This window comes from Saccopteryx leptura, chromosome 1, assembly GCF_036850995.1.
Source record: "Saccopteryx leptura isolate mSacLep1 chromosome 1, mSacLep1_pri_phased_curated, whole genome shotgun sequence".
Classification (NCBI taxonomy): domain Eukaryota; kingdom Metazoa; phylum Chordata; class Mammalia; order Chiroptera; family Emballonuridae; genus Saccopteryx; species Saccopteryx leptura.
The window spans coordinates 367,481,815-367,500,465 of NC_089503.1; the positions used below are offsets into that span (position 1 = coordinate 367,481,815).

Sequence of the window (18,651 nt, forward strand, 5' to 3'; positions counted from 1 at the left end):
AAGCCCTCCTATCATGGGCTCCATCAGTGCACTGGAGAACGGTAGTATACTAGATGGCTGTATCTATTTCTGCTCATGATAAGTACACATAAAGTGATACCAACCATTGTATATACTCAGTTCTTCTCAACTAATCATTTTGATGACCCTAGAAATTCTTGAAAATATTTATAGAAACGTACTCCTGTAATACTTACAATTAATCCTAATGCACATAGGCCAAGGTGTCTCCATGTTGGCACTGTTGACATTTTGAGATGGATGAGTCTTTGTGTGGGACTGTCCTGTGCATTATAGAACAAGTTATTTATAGAAGAGTTGATTCCCCCTTACCCCTAAAAGATACCTGCAACATTTGAACCTAAGTACTAAAATAGGTGGCAGGGGGTATTGTGTGTGGAAAAATACAATACCTTCAGGAAGCACAATTATGAATTATGTTATTACTTTCTTTTCTTTTCTTTTTTTTTTTTTTACTCTGAGGAACTGGTCTTATTGAAGCAAAATTGCTCAATATTGCCTTTCTGCAAAGATGTAATTATGGTTAATACTTTTTCATATTTCTTCACCCAAATGATGCACTGCTGTGTGCCCCAAATTAAATTATTTGGTGTTGCCCTGGATGGTGGCACAGTGGATAGAGTGTGTCCTGCACCATCAAGGTTGCCAATTTGATCCTGAGGTCAGCAGCTCAATCCTGGGACCACCAGCTCAATTCAAGGGTGTGGGCTCCACATGTACCCTGTTCCCTGCCTCAGGTCACTGGTTTGAGCCCCGGTCAGGGCACATATGAAAAGCAATCAATGGCACAACTAAGTGAAATAATAAGTTGATGTCTCTCTCTCTCTCTCTTTCACTCTCCCTTCCTCTCTCTCAAAAAAAGTGGGGTCTTTTTTTTGGGGGGGCGGGGGGTTGGTGCTATCTAACCTAGAAAGAAATTTACATATAGTTTGTGAACCCAGGTGAATAGAATAGAAGGAAAAGAAATGTGGTGACTAAGATTAGAAATCTTTAAAAGGGTAAATGCTGCCTTAAAGACCTTACTCATTGTTGGACAATGGGCCTACTTTGCTCATAAAAATTATCCATGCTAGTCAGTATGAAATATTTTATGCTCCGTGTGACAAGCATGATTGTTTGGTTTTGTTTATAAATACAATGTCCCATAATTTAGAACAATAGTGGCTAGAAAATTTAGCATAACAGCAACTGGATAACATCAACAGACTCCAGTTTCAGGATGAAGGAAATTGATTTCCAGTAAGGGATTAGCCTATTGCTCATTCGTCTCCATCTTCCTGGACCATCTCTCGCACCAGCTATTCAAACAGTCTTTTATGTTCCTCTTTTTTCAGCCCCCACCTCAAGCTAACCACCTGAGATCATAACCTAGTGAGATTTGCTTTAAACTAATGAAAGAGAGTAAGGACCCAAATGTTGTGGACCGTTAATGGCAAAAAGCCATTATAGATTCAAGGCTTAGCAAAAGGCTAAATTCTCCCCCTCCATCTCCATATTTGGCTTTGATGCTGAGTATTTGCACCCACTCCACTTGCTTCCTTGGGTTGCTGGAAGCAATATACATGCCCTTCCTCTGACTCTTTGTTTGTTTCAGATGTTTGTAAATTTCACTAATGTATCCTGTTTTTGCCTTGGGAGAGTTCCTGTCTTAGCCTTTGATGTGCAACTTTGTATCAGGGTCCTTGATTTGTATATGTCTATATAATAAAGCAAACGGGGGCTATGAGGCACTCAGATACTGCCAGGCATTTTGAAGAGTCCTCCCGGTCCCATCGTTTTTGATTTGACAAGTGTGTTTCCTTAATTCTGCACCGTTATTAGGAGCTGCGCTGGTCCGCAGCACCCAAAACAGGGTTAGCCCTGTGGTTACTCTGAAGATGAGTGACAGGCAGTGGTAGGATTCAGCCAGTTTGCACCGGTTTGGCAGAACTGATACCTAAATTTTTGTTGTTTGGCGAACCGGTTGTTAAAATGGCACTTGTAATCAGGGTTCTCTCTAAGGGGGGCACCTGGGCAGCCGCCCAATGTGGAAATCACAAATTGACATTTCTTACTCCTTTTTAATGTTCATCTGTGCAATAGTGTATTCTAAGCGCCTGTAGTAATGTTCATTCTGTCCATAGGTGAAAAAAATTGCAAGTGAGGATGCCAATCAAGAAGCAATATGGAAATAGCTTAAATAACAGTTTTGTTGTTTTTTGTCAGGTATTAATATTTTTTCATTAATATTTTAAAACTTTTTCTTATAACATAATCTAGTTTTGTGTACCTCTTTTATTATTTTTATTTAAATATTAAATGCATGAAATAATAAACTACCTTTTGGTATATCATTTTTTTATACTTAAAATGGCCATTAGGGCAGAGAACCGTTTGTTGAATTATTTGAATCTCACCACTGGTAACAGGTTCATTACACTATGTTTTTTCTGTTTTTGTACTTGTTTAGAAATGTTCATTATAAAAGTTGTGTTTCTTTTTTTATTTATTTATTTTAGACTTTATTTATTGATTTTATGGGGGTGGGGTGGGCAGAGTGAGAAGTATCGACTCAAAGTTGCTTCACTTTAGTTATTCTTTGTTTGCTTGTTGGCTTGTCATATGTGCCTTGACCGGCAAGACCATGGTTTCAAACTGGTGACCTCAGCGGTCCAAGTCAACTCCCTATCCACTGCGCCACCACCGGCCAGGCAAGTTGTGTTTCTTTAGCCATGCTCCAGTGAAATGATTGATTCTGCTGGACTTAGCTCTCAGCTTTCCGGGCCCAACATGCTAATCTTGGCACCCTGACTCTATCCCCTAGTGTCTGACAGGAAAACGATGATACTGTTAGGGGAAAAACACTTCATGTGTGTTCTGGATCCCATCAAGTCATGTCTCCTGAAGACCCTGCTCTAAGGCATCCTTTCTGACTCCCACATCTTTATTCTCACGCCCGCCCATCCACTCTTATCCATCTTCTGTATTCACTGAAGCTTCCCCATCATAAAAAAGGCCTCCACTTGACTAAGCAGACCTTTTATAACTTTACATGAAAATGAGCTTATTTATATTTTAAAAAAATCTATATGAGCTAAAGTTGTCTTTAAAAACTAAATAAGAAGAGGTTGGGGTTTTTCTGTTTTTTTGTTTGTTTTTTTAAAAGAATTTTGTTTTGTTTTTGTTTTTTTACAGAGACAGAGAGGGATAGACAGGGACAGACAGGCAGGAACGGAGAGATGAGAAGCATCAATCATTAGTTTTTCATTGTGCATTGCAACACCTTAGTTGTTCATTAATTGCCTTCTCATACGTGCCTTGACCGCAGGCCTTCAGCAGACCGAGTAGCCCCTTGCTCAAGCCAGCGACCTTGAGCTCAAGCTGGTGAGCTTTTGCTCAAACCAGATGAGCCCTCGCTCAAGCTGGCGACCGCGGGGTGTCGAACCTGGCTCTTCCACATCCCAGTCCGACGCTCTATCCACTGCACCACTGCCCGGTCAGGCTATAAGAAGAGTTTTTAAAAGATTTTATTTATTGATTTTTTTTAGAGAGAGAGAGAGAGAGAGAGAAATGGGGGTCAAGGAAGTAAGCATTAATTCATAGTAGTTGCTTATGGCAGAGGACTTGACCATGAATCCAGTGACCTGAGCATTTCAGGTAGACACTTTACCCATGCACCACCACCGGTCAGGCTTTTCTTCTTCTTCCTCTTCTTCTTCCTTTTTCCTTCTTCCTCTTCCTCCTCCTCTTCTTCTACTTCTTCTTCTTCACTAAAATGACAATGCTACATCTCAGAAACATGTCAGAATACTCATACTATATAGTACAATACAAAAAGATTTGCACTTTTCCCCGCTAATTCAGTGGTATTGACATCAGAGGATGTTTAGTTTGGAAGGGAGTAATCATTTCCTTCTGGAGTCTCATTTGAAGAAGTGAAAGGGGGGGGGGTCCCTAAGAATAGACACAACTTTGCTTAAATCGACCCAGCAGGTTACCCTCTGAGCTAGGGTAAAGACCTCAAAGTCTTTTGGCGGCTGTTTTTTTGTCCGAAGGTCCGGTGGCGGCGGGGTGTGTGTGTGTGTGTGTGTGTGTGTGTGTGTCTTGTTCCTGTTCAGTATAAACTAATCAAATTCCAAGTTGTAGGAAAATGACTGAGAGATTAAACTACAGCCTTGAGACAGGTCTTCAGTGTGGACTTCAGAACACGAAGTCCTGCAGGCGCAGAACGCTGCACCGCTAAGCACTACTAAGATTGTTTATAGGAAGCAGGTGGTCACCATAGCCATTTTCCTACATGCCTGGGGCATCGGTTGGTCATCTATCTCTGCACCAGAATCCATTGTAGACTAATTTGGCCCAGGCTCTGCTAATTTGCTTGATGAGCAAAGAGACCAATAAATACAATGAAGCTGCAGAGATCTGGGCTCTCAGTCCTAGAGGCTGGGAGTCCCCTGTGCCCATCTTTTCTGTACGTTGTGTCTTGTGTGTTTTTTCTTATATCCTGCAGCATTTTTCCTTTCGTGCACACCCATGGCTGAGCTGGTCTCGGCACCAAGTATAATGTAATTGTAGGGCGAAATCCTTTCTACATCTTTTGTAACTGAAGTTAAGAAATAACTGCGTTTGTTCCTACCAATTAATTAAAATAAAAATAAATTCTTCAGCACCCCACTGGCAGATCAGAGGTCTTTCTGGGAACAGGTGTGCGAGAGGAGGAGGCGGGATCTGTGGAGGTGTTATCAATATCCAGAAGGACTCCTACAGAAAGCAGTCCTCAGCTTCACCCACGCTCTGAGGTATAATAAAGGGGTAGAGGCTTTGAAATCTCACTGGAGTCCAAATCCCTGTAGCCACTACATGTTATGTACAATTACAATAGTTCCCTCCCTTATCCAGGGTTTCAATTTTCCCTTTCCAGTTTCAGTTACCAGAGCCACCTGCAGTCTGAAAATATCAACTGGAAAACGTAAGAAATAATGTTTAAGTTTTAAACTGTGTGTGCGTTCTGAGTAGCATGATGAAACCTCTCGCCGTCTGCCTGCAGATGTGAATCATCCCTTAGTCTGGAGTGTTCACCCTGTATACCCTCCCTGCCTTAGTCATTTAGTAGCCATCTCAGTTATCAGTTCAAGTGAACTTTAATAATGACCCAAAGCACAAGAATAGTTTAAACTCTACTTAAAGTATATATGTATAGGAAAAACTATCTGTGCTTTCACGCATCTACTGCGGTTCTTGGATTGCATGCCCCGCGGATAAGTGGGCACTATTATACTGGATCTCAGTTGCCTCATCTATAAAACGCGGCAACAGTTCTTTGGATTCCAGATCAGAATGCTTGGTTTAAACCAGGTGCTCAAATTATTGAGACCACCGGTGAGACCATCGAGGGAGATGTTCAGGCCAAAGAGATCAATCAGTATGGTCTGGGAAGGAAGGGTTGACAAGTGGCTTGAACCTACAAGTTCCTCTCTCAGAGACCCATAGGCACACCCCCTCCGCTTTCCTCACTTATGCTCTCTTTGCTCAACCCAAGCTCTCCGCGGAACCGCTGACTCAGGGGAAACTGGGAACGGCGTGATTACAGGGAAATGATGTATTTTTTTTTTTCCTTCTCGCCAGGAGTCCTGAAAACCGTCGATGTGAAATGGCTGCTGCAATAGCAGGAGTAGCAGCCTAGGGGTTAGGATTGACCAATTGAGACTTTGTCCCGGAGCAGCCCTCCTGGTATTGACCTCTAGCACCTGCACAAAGTGCTGAGTCACGGGGAGGCGGTGCCGCGCGCCCGGAGGCGGGCCCCGTGCAGTCACGTGGCAGGGGGCTGTATCACAACAACCGCGCGGCGTGCAGCCCGCGCCGCTTCCTCCCGCGACAAACCCGCTCTCCGAGCATGCTCAGCTCGCCCGCGCGATTGCGTGGACTACCCAGCCGCCCTACTCCATGGTCCGGGTTTTCTGGGCCGCCGCCGTGGGTGCTAGGAGCCCAGGATGCGCTGTCTGAACCACCTTTGTCAGGGCTTGGTCTGGCCGAGGGAGTCTTCTTGGTTTTTTCCTTAGAATAACTAGGTATCCGCCTTTGGGCAAGGCCTGGGGAAGAAGTGATTCTGCAAGATAAGAACTTCTTTTCTCTCTAATGATCTTTAAAACCCTGAACGATCTGTCTGGGGCTTTCTGCAGAAAGCCCACTCTTCAGAGGTCGAACCCCAGTACTGGTAGCAATACAGAACAAAATCGAGAAGAAAAACCTAAAATGCAAAATACTGTCAAATAGAGGGAAATGACTGTTGTTGAATACGACTTACCTTGTTGTGTGGTGGGTTTCTTTATCCCTTGGGACAGTAATTGGCAAAGGCACTGTAGAGGGCAGGGTTTTAATTTGACATAACTGCTAGGCGGTGCTACCACGCTTCACCCAAGTTGGGATTGTCAAGAGCCCAGGAGCTTCCTCTTGGCATGCTGGTTTGGAATTTGGATGTAGGGTGGAAGAGGCACTCTTCTGTGAGTATCAACCGGAATCTGAGACTGAGCGATTCAAATTATGGTATTAACTCGCACTACACTCAGCATTACGTAGAGCTTTCGCTAGACTTGTACTTTGTCTTTTCCTGTTTCCTTATTCAAACCAAACTGATACTTTCCTGAGAGACTTGCTTCATTGTATTGTGAGAAAATGAAGCAGGTATAGTGGAAAAGTGTGCTTTGCAAAGTGTGTCTACACTTGTACTATTTTAATTAAGTGGAATACAAGTCACATATATAATCTAAAATTTTCCATTAGCCACCTTGAAACATTAAAAAGAAACAGATGAATTAATTTAATATTGTATCTTCACATATCCAAAATACTAGTATAGCAACTTAATCAATATAAAATTACTAATGAGATATTTACCTTATTTTTTGTACTAAGCCTTTGAATTGGTTGTGTGTATTACACCCACAGCACATCTTCTAATCTAGGCCACTAAATTTTCACTGGAAATACTTGATCTATGTTTAGATTTTATAGTGAATTTACATTCCCAATGTCTTCCAAATTTTCTTAAAAGTTACTTAGGAGTAACTGCAACTCAAAGGATGAACTGGAATGTGTCAGATGGAAAACTCCAAGCAGAAAAAAACCAGAAAGCCAGGACCACACAAGCCTGGAGAGGTTGGTGGGGAGGGTACAGGGAAGAGTAGGAGCAGTGGCTGAGGATGTTGAGTCAGTTGTGGACAAATTAGAATGAGGCTTGGTTCTTATCCTGGCTGTGCCCTGGGGATGGAAGCATCTGCCTCTGAGCTTTAAACACTGCATCACTCCATCCTCCATACATGTACATGCCCTGCTGTGGAAATTATAGCCAGACTTTGGGTATCCATGTCCCCAAGCCCTGAGACCGGCACATCCAATATGAAAGGTGTGAGAGGAGAGACTGCTACTATCATTTGTCCACTCAGCAGTTAGTGTTTACTAAATGTTAACTTTGCAGTGTGAGCAAAGTGGGCACAATACGTCCACACTTTTTGGCCTCAGTACATGTATGATCTAGTTGCTGTCACTCTTCCCCTGACCTGTCATGTTCTTTCTCTATCAACACATATTTTTTGAACAATTACTTTAGGATGAAGTACCTCATTTCTTTCCTTTCCTGCCAGGATAGGGCTAACTCCAGCTGTTTCTTATTTCTTCTACCCCCATGGTAAGCTCATATAAACATTTTAATCACTTAATGGATGACTCTTGCGCTTGGACCCAGAATATACTTTTGGAGGTGATTCCTTTAAATGATCCATCTGGGGTCATTGACAAAGCACCCTTTGTTGCCGAGAAGGCTGTCTGTGTCATCCGGAGAATGTATGTCATTAAATAGTTAATTTAGCCTGACCAGGCGGTGGCGCAGTGGATAGAGCGTCAGACTGGGATGTGGAGGACCCAGGTTTGAGACCCCGAGGTCACCAGCTTGAGTGTGGGCTCATCTGGTTTGAGCAAAAATTCACCAGCTTGGACTCAAGGTCACTGGCTCAAGCAAGGGGTTACTCGGTCTACTGAAGGCCCGTGGTCAAGGCACATATGAGAGGGCAATCTATGAACAACTAAGGTGTCGCAATGTGCAACGAAAAACTAATGATTGATGCTTCTCATCTCTCCGTTTCTGTCTGTCCCTGTCTATCCCTCGTTCTCTCTCTGTAAAAAAATAAAATTAAATTAAAAATAAATAAATTCTAGTGATAATGAAAAATGGAAAAATGTTTAAAAAATTAATTATAAATAGTTAATTTAGAGAATATACAAATACTAGTAATATATACATGTGTCTAAAAACTTGTAGACAAATGGCTCCTTCTTAATCATTTATTGACCATTAACTTTATGCACCTCTGCTTTGTACACATGATTAAAACATGCATAAAAGAAATTAATATAATTTTGTACAAGTGTGGAAATAACTCGCCCAAGGTCTCACAGTCTGTAAACGGTGGAAACCAGAATTGAATGTGTTTTATCTGACTCCCAAGTTAATATTTTTCTTGCCACCCCGTTATCACCCTGCTTTTTAAGTGTGAATCCCTCTCACCTAAAAAGTAATCTAGTGGGTTATTTATTAATTTCAGTAATCAACTTTCTTCTCCAAACCAGAGTTCATTGCTTTGAATAGAAGAAAACGACGAACTTTCACATACCGCGTTTGCTTACAGCAAGGCCGACCACAGTCCCCGCCCCCGTCCTACTCCTTCCCTCTGACTCCACCCTGACCACGCCTGCGCACGCCTCTTCTGTAGCCCCTGTTGGTCCTTCTGGCGCTCAGCCCCGCCTCCCCTCCCCGCCCCGCCTCCTCTCCCCGCCCCACGCCCCGTAGTTTATAAGATCCGGAGAGACGGATCGCGCCCAGCAGGGCGAGCGAGCGGATAGGAAGACTGGGCATGCTCCGTGGCGGCGCAGGTTTTGGTCACAAGTAGGAAGAAGCTAGTGCACGACACCGGCAAAGAGAAGCGGTAGCCGCTGCGGCATCGCGGCTGTAGGCTTCGTCCGCGCCTCCTCGGAGCAAGAGCTGGGCGGGATCTGGAACGGGCGAGGGACCCAGCCCGCCGTGCGGTCCTCTGCCTCTGAGCCCGCAAGGTGCGCTGGACCCCTGCGTCGGTCACCTGGGCGGGAGGACCCCGCGCCGGGGAGCCGGAACTGACTCGACTCTCCCTCTGCCGAGTGCGGCCCGAGGGCGCCCCCGCGGGGCGGAGCAGCGGCCGCCACCGCCTCCTGCGAGCTGCTGAGCGCCCGGCTCGCGCCCCGCGCCGGGAGCGTGCGGCCGCCGTCAGCGCCGAGGAGGAAAGGGGGGCGGCCATGGGGCTGCTGTCCCAGGGCTCGCCGCTGAGCTGGGAGGAAACCAAGCGCCACGCCGACCACGTGCGGCGGCACGGGATCCTCCAGTTCCTGCACATCTACCACGCCGTCAAGGACCGGCACAAGGACGTGCTCAAGTGGGGCGACGAGGTGAGCGCCCGCGACCCCGTCCCCTCGGGGCTCCCCTGTCAGGCCGCCCCGCGCCGGCCGTGCTAGGCAAGGCCCTCCCTGCGACCCCACGGCTGTCCGTGTCCCGCACTGCACCCCGAGGGGCCCCGAGCGCCGCCCTGCCCCGGCGCGCCGCTCCTGCCCTTGCCCGGCGGGCGTCCAGGACTGTCTGTGGTGTGGGGGCCTGCTCTGAGTCTTCTGCCCGGACTTCTCTCTCCGATTCATTCATTCGTTCGGGTTTTCCCCGTCTTGAAGCTATTGTAGATTGGGAAGTGGGAGGACGCGACCAGGAAAAAGTGTGACATTTGGTGCTTCGAGGAGTTTAGTCTCATACTTAGGTGCCGGCAGCCTTTAGCGATCCACAGTCCCTTTCTCACAATGCGTTTTTGCTACTAATGGGAAAGGAAAGTTGTCCCAGGGAAGGCCTGTCGCTATTGGAATCAGGTCTAAAGGATGTTCACTTCTGCCCCCCCCCCCCCATCCTTATTCCAGTTATCTTTCAAACCTCCATCTCCTCATCAGTTCCCCCTCCCTAAACACACACACACTTTATAGGGATAACTTGAAACTGTTTTCCTAAATGGGAGGAGCCCCCCTGGCCCTGTTTGATTATAATTGGGAACTCTTAGCGCTTTGTAATTGGGATTTGTTAGTACCTATCCGTGACCTAAATACAGCATCTAAACTTGACAACTCAATGCTCCAACATATATTCTGCCTACAGGTGAAATGTCTCTGGACCATTGTTTAATGGAATGATCTGAAAGCATCACCTCATGTTAGAATTAAATTTTTTTCTACCAAAGCATTTTGTGCCCTCCCCGTTTTTAACAATCATGCATGTATACAATTCAGATAATTAAATGACTTCTTGAAAAGTTCATTTCTATTTTTTGTTTTTGTCATATGCTTAATGGCTTGGTCAGATGTAAATGATTTACCTTCTAGTCATTGTTATCACTCGACCTAAGTGTCAAAGGTGCTGCTTCACCAGTACAGAATCTCTCCCTGCAAAGTTAGTTTTTTCTATTTCTAAGATGGGAACATACTTCTGCCTCTTGCGGTTGAAGGAATTATGTGCTGTTTTAAGTTATAAAAGTATAATGACAAGTCATTTACATTTCTACTATTAGTGGTTTGTTTTCAGGTGGAAAAAGGGTCCCTTTTGTGTTTGGTGGTAATCCTTCAGTTTTAGTCTAAAGTTCATTGTTTCTTTACAGCATCTGACATTTTATATGCTCATTTGTATATTATGTGTATTTTATGACCTATCCTCTATCCCCCGAACGTGTTTTCTCTCCCACACTGCCTCTTTTTTTCCCCCACTCGTAAACTTTGGAATTTACTGTTTAAGAGAAACCACGAAGTAGAAAAGTTTGATTTAAAAAATAACCTGTGCTTACTTATTTTGAGTTGTGCTTCAGTCATGTCTCTGGTAGAGTGTAGGATTTTTAAGAGGAATAAAATTCCTGCTTGTGAGTGTTGACAGACCAGTTGGGAACAGGCAGCCTGACACAAAGTTAGTTAGAATTGAGATTGTGAAGAATGTCCAGGTGGTGCAGAAAAGACAAAAAAAGCCCCACTCCACTCTACTTTCTATTCCTGAAAGGGTCCTTGGTTTCCCTGCAAGTTGGTTCTCTGTCATTCGTCACCTTTGGTATACAGGTACTAATTCCCCACTGCAATACCTCTACCTCTTTGGGGCATTTAAGGGGGAGGATGGGAGGAGTCTCACACCTAAGTATTTGCCTATGCCTCTGTTTTCTAGTATCATGTCAAACAAATCACGCTTTTATGTTACAGAGCATTATTTTCCAAACTGCATCATGATCCATTAGTGGGTTGAGAATTAATAAAAGATTTTAGATGTTTAACATTCATTGTTTCTTTATAGTGTTTGACATTTTATATATTTGTGTGTCGTGTGTATTTTACGATCTATCTTCTCTCTCCCCCTTGATTTTTTTCTCTCCAGGACTTTTATAAAAGTGGAATAGGATGAAGGATATTGATTTATTCTACGTAGTAAAGAATATCACTATACACTTTTAAGTTATTTATTTGAGGTGGTGTGTGTTAGGTTGCATGTAAATCGTTTCTTACCGTGGTTGCCGTTAAAGGAGTTTGAAAGCCAGCATCACAGATTTATTACAGAAGGCTTCCTTAGTGAGTTGAGCCTTTGAAAAAGAGCAATAGAGTAGTTAGCACTCATCCCTACTTACACATAGTAGGAATTCACTATCAGATCTGATGAATAGAAGTCTTCAGACCAGCGAACGACAAGCAAGCTGAGAAACTGGCCGGACAGATAAGAGTAGAAATGGGTGTGGTGGGTAATATGGCCCCTGAGATGAAGGATGGCCTTGGCAGACAGAAAGTGGTGTTTGGGATGCAATGTGTTGGACAAGGTTAGTGTGATACCAGAGTATTGCTCTTCGTGGAAAGTTTTGGTGGTGTACTTAGGGGGCCATGGGTTTGGATTAAAAAGGGGGAGAAAATGTGCCTTAAAACTGTGGAAGAAGAGCCTGCCACTTTAGAAATGCTCAGCTCTAGTTACTAGGACAATATTTATCTCAGGTGGTATTTAATCAGAGAGTCCCGGGTCTGGAGTTTCACTTGCATTGCATCCAAGGCCTAACAAAACTGCCTGTGTGATTCTCAGCCTCAGCTTCCTGATTCGGCAAGAGAGGGCTGGATGCTCTTTCCTTTGCAGCGTTTACAGTTAGAGTAAGTACAGTTGCAATAATGTACATCGTTCAGACTAGAATTTTAGTCTTTGAAAGCCATTGGAGATAATCTTCAGAATGCCGAGAAGAGAAGGCTGACACCAATGGCCATGTAAAAGTGGACTGTATAATATAGATGTGTGTATGCTGGCTATTATCGGAACTCAAAAAGTAAGAACCTTATAAATAGGTGGATCCGCAGTTCAGCTTAGAGATGCTGTTTCACCTTTATTGTGACAGGTCCTAACCCTTGCCACCATTTATTACGCTGTTGGTATCAGAAAGGGAAGTTCCAACTCCTCAGGGCCAGGAACTCATGGATTCATTTTGCCCCAGGGTTGGGGGGAGGGTGAAGAGGGGAGAAGTAAGATGGCTGGCTATTCCTGGGTGCTCTGTGGCCTGCTAAGTATAGTAGGTATGCAGGAAAGTAAACACTTCTCTTTTCATAGCTCACACACAACTTCGCAGGTACAGACTTTGCTTCTAACTTGGGAGTCTGCACATTAAAAGACAAACAGAACATTTGCTGCAAATGTGGCAATAAATACAACTCCTGAATTTTTCTTAATAATCACTCTAGTGTTAGCTACCTGCCAGGCTTTCTCAGCTATTTAGAGGCAGCGGCATTATCAGAATTGAAATCTGGCCAACTCCAGGTCCATTTCTTAAACACATTATACTAGGTTTTGGATTATTTACAATGTATGAGATTTCATCAAATCTCCATTTACAGAGAGAGTTCAAACGCCACAGGTTGCACGAGGAGCCAGAACACAACATTTAAAAGTGAAAACAAAAAATTTTAACCCACTGTAGTGTGGCTCTCAAAGGCCAGATGGTGTATTGTCCTCTAGTTAGCAGAAAAGTCCCATGTGACCTTTGGGAGGAAAATGTCTTTTAATGTTTGAGTGGGTTCTTAATTAATATGCATAAAACTAATAAAACTGAGGTGGGGTTTAAGGGCTGATATATCCTCCATTGATTTTCAAACTACAAATTTACCTGTGTATGTTAAAACTGCTTAAGTGACGACTTAGACAATGCTTAGCTTGTCAGTGATTACGGTTATGCGTCTATTGCAAACATAACATAATCCTGAGCTATAAATCTATAGACTAGACGAGCATGGTCTACTGGAAGGTTTTGTGTAGCGTTGGACCAATTACTTAAATCTCTCAACCTCATTTGTGTCATCTATGAAATGGGGACAATAAACATTCCTTACAGGGTTATTAAGATTAAATGAGATAAGGTTGATGAGTAGATTACAAGTGAGAGCCTAGCCTTTTAAGTAAAGACTTATAAAATGGTTGCTTAAAATGTTTACTTGAATTTTTTTTAACATCCATTATATCTCATTTAAATAGAATGGTCATTGGGGAATGAGGAGTTTCTATGTGTGTGGGTTTTTAAAACTAACTGAAATTTGCCTGCTTAGTTATAAGTTTATTCCATTATTAGTTTAATGATTTTTTATGGTATTTTTAGACATTGACTTCTTAGAATAAGATATTGAGCACAGATTATTTCTTCTTTTTTTTTTTTTTTTTTTGTATTTTTCTGAAGCTGGAAACGGGGAGAGACAGTCAGACAGACTCCCGCATGCGCCCGACCGGGATCCACCCGGCACGCCCACCAGGGGCAACGCTCTGCCCCTCCGGGGCGTCGCTCCGCCACGACCAGAGCCACTCTAGCGCCTGGGGCAGAGGCCAAGGAGCCATCCCCAGCGACCGACCCGGGCCATCTCTGCTCCAATGGAGCCTCGGCTGCGGGAGGGGAAGAGAGAGAGAGGAAGGGGGGGGGGTGGAGAAGCAAATGGGTGCCTCTCCCATGTGCCCTGGCCGGGAATTGAACCCGGGTCCCCCGCACGCCAGGCCGACGCTCTACCGTTGAGCCAGCCGGCCAGGGCCAGGTTATTTCTTAATAGTCATTATGATTAGTTCACGTAAAACAAAGTTGTTGCATCTTTCTCTCTCAGCTGTCACTGTGGAATTAGTTTAATAGCATATTGACATGTGCCAAGCACAGTGGTCTAATGAAGGAATAAGGAGTGAAACATGGTTGGAGTCTTCTGGTGATTTTTTTCCCCCCAAATTACCTTTTGTATCAAGAGGTTCATTTTTGAAGGTTAGGGAACCAGATAATTGACCTAATATTTATATTAGGAATTGAGGCGGAGATTTTTTTTTTTTTTTTTGTGACAGACAGAGGGACAGATGGGGACAGACAGGATGGGAGAGAGATGAGAAGCATCAATTCTTTGTTGGCGGCACCTTAGTTGTTCATTGATTGCTTTCTCATATGTGCCTTGACGGGGGGGGGGGGGCTACAGCAGACTGACTCCTTGCTTGAGCCATCAACTTTGGGTTCAAGCTGGTGAGCCTTGCTCAAACCAGATGAGCCCGCGCTCAAGCTGGCGATCTCGGGGTCTCGAACCTGGGTCCTCCGCATCCCAGTCCGTTGCTCTATCCACTGTGCCACCGCCTAGTCAGGTGAGGCTGAGAATTTAAAGCTTAAATGTGATCTTGACTATTACTTCTGGGGTAAATCTCAGTTTTTTGTTCATTCTGTCTTAGTTTTGCATGGACTTGCTTTTTAAACCAGTTTTGTTGAATTATAATTTATATTCAGTAATATGCACCCATTTTAAACGTATAGTTCAATGACTTTTAACAAGTATATATAACCAGATATCTGCCAACACAGCCAAAATTAAAAATATAAAACATTTGGATATAACACTCCGATCACGCCCCAGAAGTTCCATGTTCCTTACAGAGAGAGGTACATGTGTTTGAGACAAAGGGAAACAACACTTCGGTGATTCTGGTCCTTCAGACACCACCTTTGGGAAACTGCCCTAGAGTGAGTGGCTGTGGATTAGATCAGTGGTAGTCAACCTGGTCCCTACCGCCCACTAGTGGGCGTCCCAGCTTTCATGGTGGGCGGTAGCGAAGCAACCAAAGTATACATAAAAAGACATTTAACAGTAGTAAGTTGTTTTATAAAGATTTATTCTGCCAAACTTAGCAAAAATCCGACATAAAGTACTTGGAAAGTAATTATTATTATATGCTTTAACTTGCTGTAACTCTGCTTTATAATATTTATAAAGTAAAGTTACTTCCCTACTTTATAAGTCACCATTACTGTGGAACCGGTGGGTGGTTAGAAAATTCTACTAACAGAGATACAAAAGTGGGCTGTAGATATAAAAAGGTTGACTACCCCTGGATTAGATGAAGAGAAGGGAAGGCATTCTAGGCCAAAGAACAATGTCATAAAAAGGCAGGAAGGTGAGAAACAGCATTGGTATGTGAGGGTTATGTGTACATAGGTGTTGTAAGTGCAGTGATTAGGTATGATTAGTTTGTAGAGGTCTTCGTATAGTTCTGGGTAAGTAGAGGTTTTGCTGTACTTTAAAGGCATGAGGAACACAGAATGGGAGAAAAAGGTTCAATACTTCAGGATACTTGGCACCTCTAAAAAATGTTCCTGGACTTCTGAACCAGTTACTAAATCCATACCGTATCACTGTTGAATATATCTGTGAAGAGTAATTTCTAGGATATCACTTCTAACAGCACATACAGTAATGTCTACAAGTGGTATTAGCAAATGTACTTGCTAGTATTCCGTCTGTAGCTTCATTTGGAAGTATAAATTTAGATAAACTTTATTAAGACCCTGTATCTTGAGAAAAGATGTCAGAATATTGAACAGTTACCATCAGAATTTGTGTTTCTGAACGTTTTTAGATGCTCAAGTCATCTGAATGTGCTGTTAAACTTAGAAAACCATATGTGGGGCATTACTGATGTTGCTGGTGTTATTGGATAGACTATATCCTAGTGAGCTTGACAATTTTTAATAATATTCTGTTTATATGTTCATGATTTAACCTGTTTTTTAAACATTGTAACAGCTTTACTTAGATATAATTGACATACAATAAACTGTACACATATAAAATGTACAGTTTGATAAGTTTATATATATACACACACACACACACTCCTGTGAAACCATCACCACTATCCAAATAATGAACGTATCCATCAGCTCCAAAAATGCCCTGTGCCCCTTTGTAATACCTCCCTCCCCTGCCCTTCCCTGGAGAAGGGGGTCCTCTTCGTTTCACTGTAGCTTGGTTTGAATTTTCTAGAGTTTTGTATCTGAGAAATCATACAGCATATACCTTTTAGGTCTGGTTTTTGAACTCTGCATGTATATTTTGAGATTCCTTCATGTGGTTGCCTGTGTCAGTAGTTCATTCCTTTTTTTCTTTTTCTTTTTTGTGACAGAGAGAATACACTATAATTTGTTTATGCACTATTTGAATTATATCCAGTTTTTAACTGTTACAAACAAAACATTCATGAACATGCATACACGTTTTTGTGTGGACTTAGGCTTTCAACTTTGTTATCTAAGTGTGATATATTTTAACTTTTTAATGAAACCAGCAAATGTTTCCTCAGTGGTTGTACCACATTTTACATTTCCACCAGCATTTTATACTAATTCCAGTTTGTCCGCATCCTTGTCGGCATTTGATATACTCGGTCTCTTCCATTTTAGCTGTTCTCATAGGTGTGTGCTGATATTTCATTGTATTTTTAATTGTATTTCCCTAAAGACCAGTGATGTTGAGGATCTTTTCATATGCTTATTTGCCATCTCCAGATCTTTTTTGTGAAGTAGGTTAAAATCATTTGTCTATTTCAACTTTCTTATTACTGAGTTTTGAGGGTTCTTGAGGTATCCTGGATATAATTTGTATCAGATATATGCTTTTGCCACCTATATTCTCCTAGTCTGTTTTCTTAACTGCCCTTTGAAGGACAGAAGTTGTTCGTATTGATGAAGTCCAATTTATTCATTTGTTCTTTTTTTTTTTTTTTTTTTTGTATTTTTCTGAAGCTGGAAATGGGGATAGACAGTCAGACAGACTCCCGCATGCGCCCGACCGGGATCCACCCGGCACGCCCACCAGGGGGCGACGCTCTGCCCACCAGGGGGCAATGCTCTGCCCCTCCGGGGCGTCGCTCTGTCACGACCAGAGCCACTCTAGCGCCTGGGGCAGAGGCCAAGGAGCCATACCCAGCGCCTGGGCCATCTTTGCTCCAATGGAGCCTCGCTGTGCGAGGGTAAGAGAGAGACAGAGAGGAAGGAGAGGGGAAGGGGTGGAGAAGCAGATGGGCGCCTCTCCTGTGTGCCCTGGCCGGGAATCGAACCCGGGACTTCTGCACGCCAGGCCGATGCTCTACCACTGAGCCAACCGGCCAGGGCCTATTCATTTGTTCTTTTATGGATCATGCTTTTGGTGTCATATCTGAGAAATCTTTCTTTAATCCCAGGTCACAAAGGTTTTCTGCTCTTATAGAAAGAAGTTTTATGATCTTAGGTTTTTAGTTATGTCTGTGATCCATTTTGAGTTAATTTTTGCATATGGTGCAAGGTATGGATCTGGGTTTGATTGTTTTTGCACATTACCCTAGCAGCATCTGTTGAAAGACTGTCTTTGTCCACTGCTGAAGGCACAAGGCTTTTTTGCTCTTTTGTCTAATACCAATTTTCAATGCATGTGTGGTTTTATTTCTGGATTTTTTTTGTGCTGTTCCATTTTATCTGTTTATTGTTATGGCAATACCGCATTTCTTATTGCTAGAGCTTTATCGTAAGCCATAAGGTCAGGTACTGTTAGCTCTGCAACTTCTTTCTTTTTGAACTGGTTTGTTTTCTTCTAGGTCCTTTCAATTTTCCACATGGTTTTTAGAACAACTTGGCAATTTCTACCAGAAACAAAACCTGCTGGGATTTTGACTGGGATTGCATTGAATCTGCAGGTCAGTTAGGGGAGAATTGACATCGTAACGATGAGTCTTCTGACCCCTAAACAAATACATTTCTTCATTATTTTTATTATTAATTATTATTGTGTGTGTGACAGTGACAGAGAGAGTCAGAGAGAGGGACAGACAGGAAAGGGGAGAGATCAGAAGCATCAATTCTTTGTTGTGGCACCTTAGTTCATTGATTGCATTCTCATCTGTGCCTTGACTGGGGGGCTAGAGCAGACCGAGTGACTCCTTGCTCAAGCCAGCGACCTAGGGGTTTAAAACCCCGAGGGCTCAAGCTGGTGAGCCTTGTTCAAACCAGATGAGTCCACGCTCAAGCCGGTGACCTCCGACGCTCCATTCACTGTGCCACTGTCTGGTCAGGCTACATTTCTTCATTATTTATGATTTAATTTCTTTCATCAGTGTTTGTAGTTTTCAGTGTACAAGTCTTTAACATCTTTGTCAGATTTATCAGTTTCATATTTCTTTATTCTATTGTAAATGGTATTACTTTTTAAGTTTCAATTTATTACTCATTACTAATACACAGTGGGACAGAAGTAGGTTTGCTGTTGTGAGTATGCAAAACACAG

General features: G+C 43.1%; 1 protein-coding gene across 3 annotated transcripts in view; it reads left to right on the forward strand.

The window, feature by feature from the left end:
• The first annotated feature begins 8,879 nt into the window (after positions 1–8,879).
• GCLC (glutamate-cysteine ligase catalytic subunit) overlaps positions 8,880–18,651 on the forward strand; it is a 53,212-nt gene continuing 43,440 nt past the window's right edge. For 2 of the 3 annotated variants that reach the window (XM_066359184.1, XM_066359185.1), the window contains exon 1: positions 8,880–9,471. In XM_066359184.1, the coding sequence (XP_066215281.1) occupies positions 9,322–9,471 (150 nt within the window). In that variant the 5' untranslated portion in view covers positions 8,880–9,321. Of the gene's footprint in view, positions 9,472–17,969; positions 18,065–18,651 lie in introns of those variants that run through there. The other variant, XM_066359187.1, reaches the window with a different exon arrangement.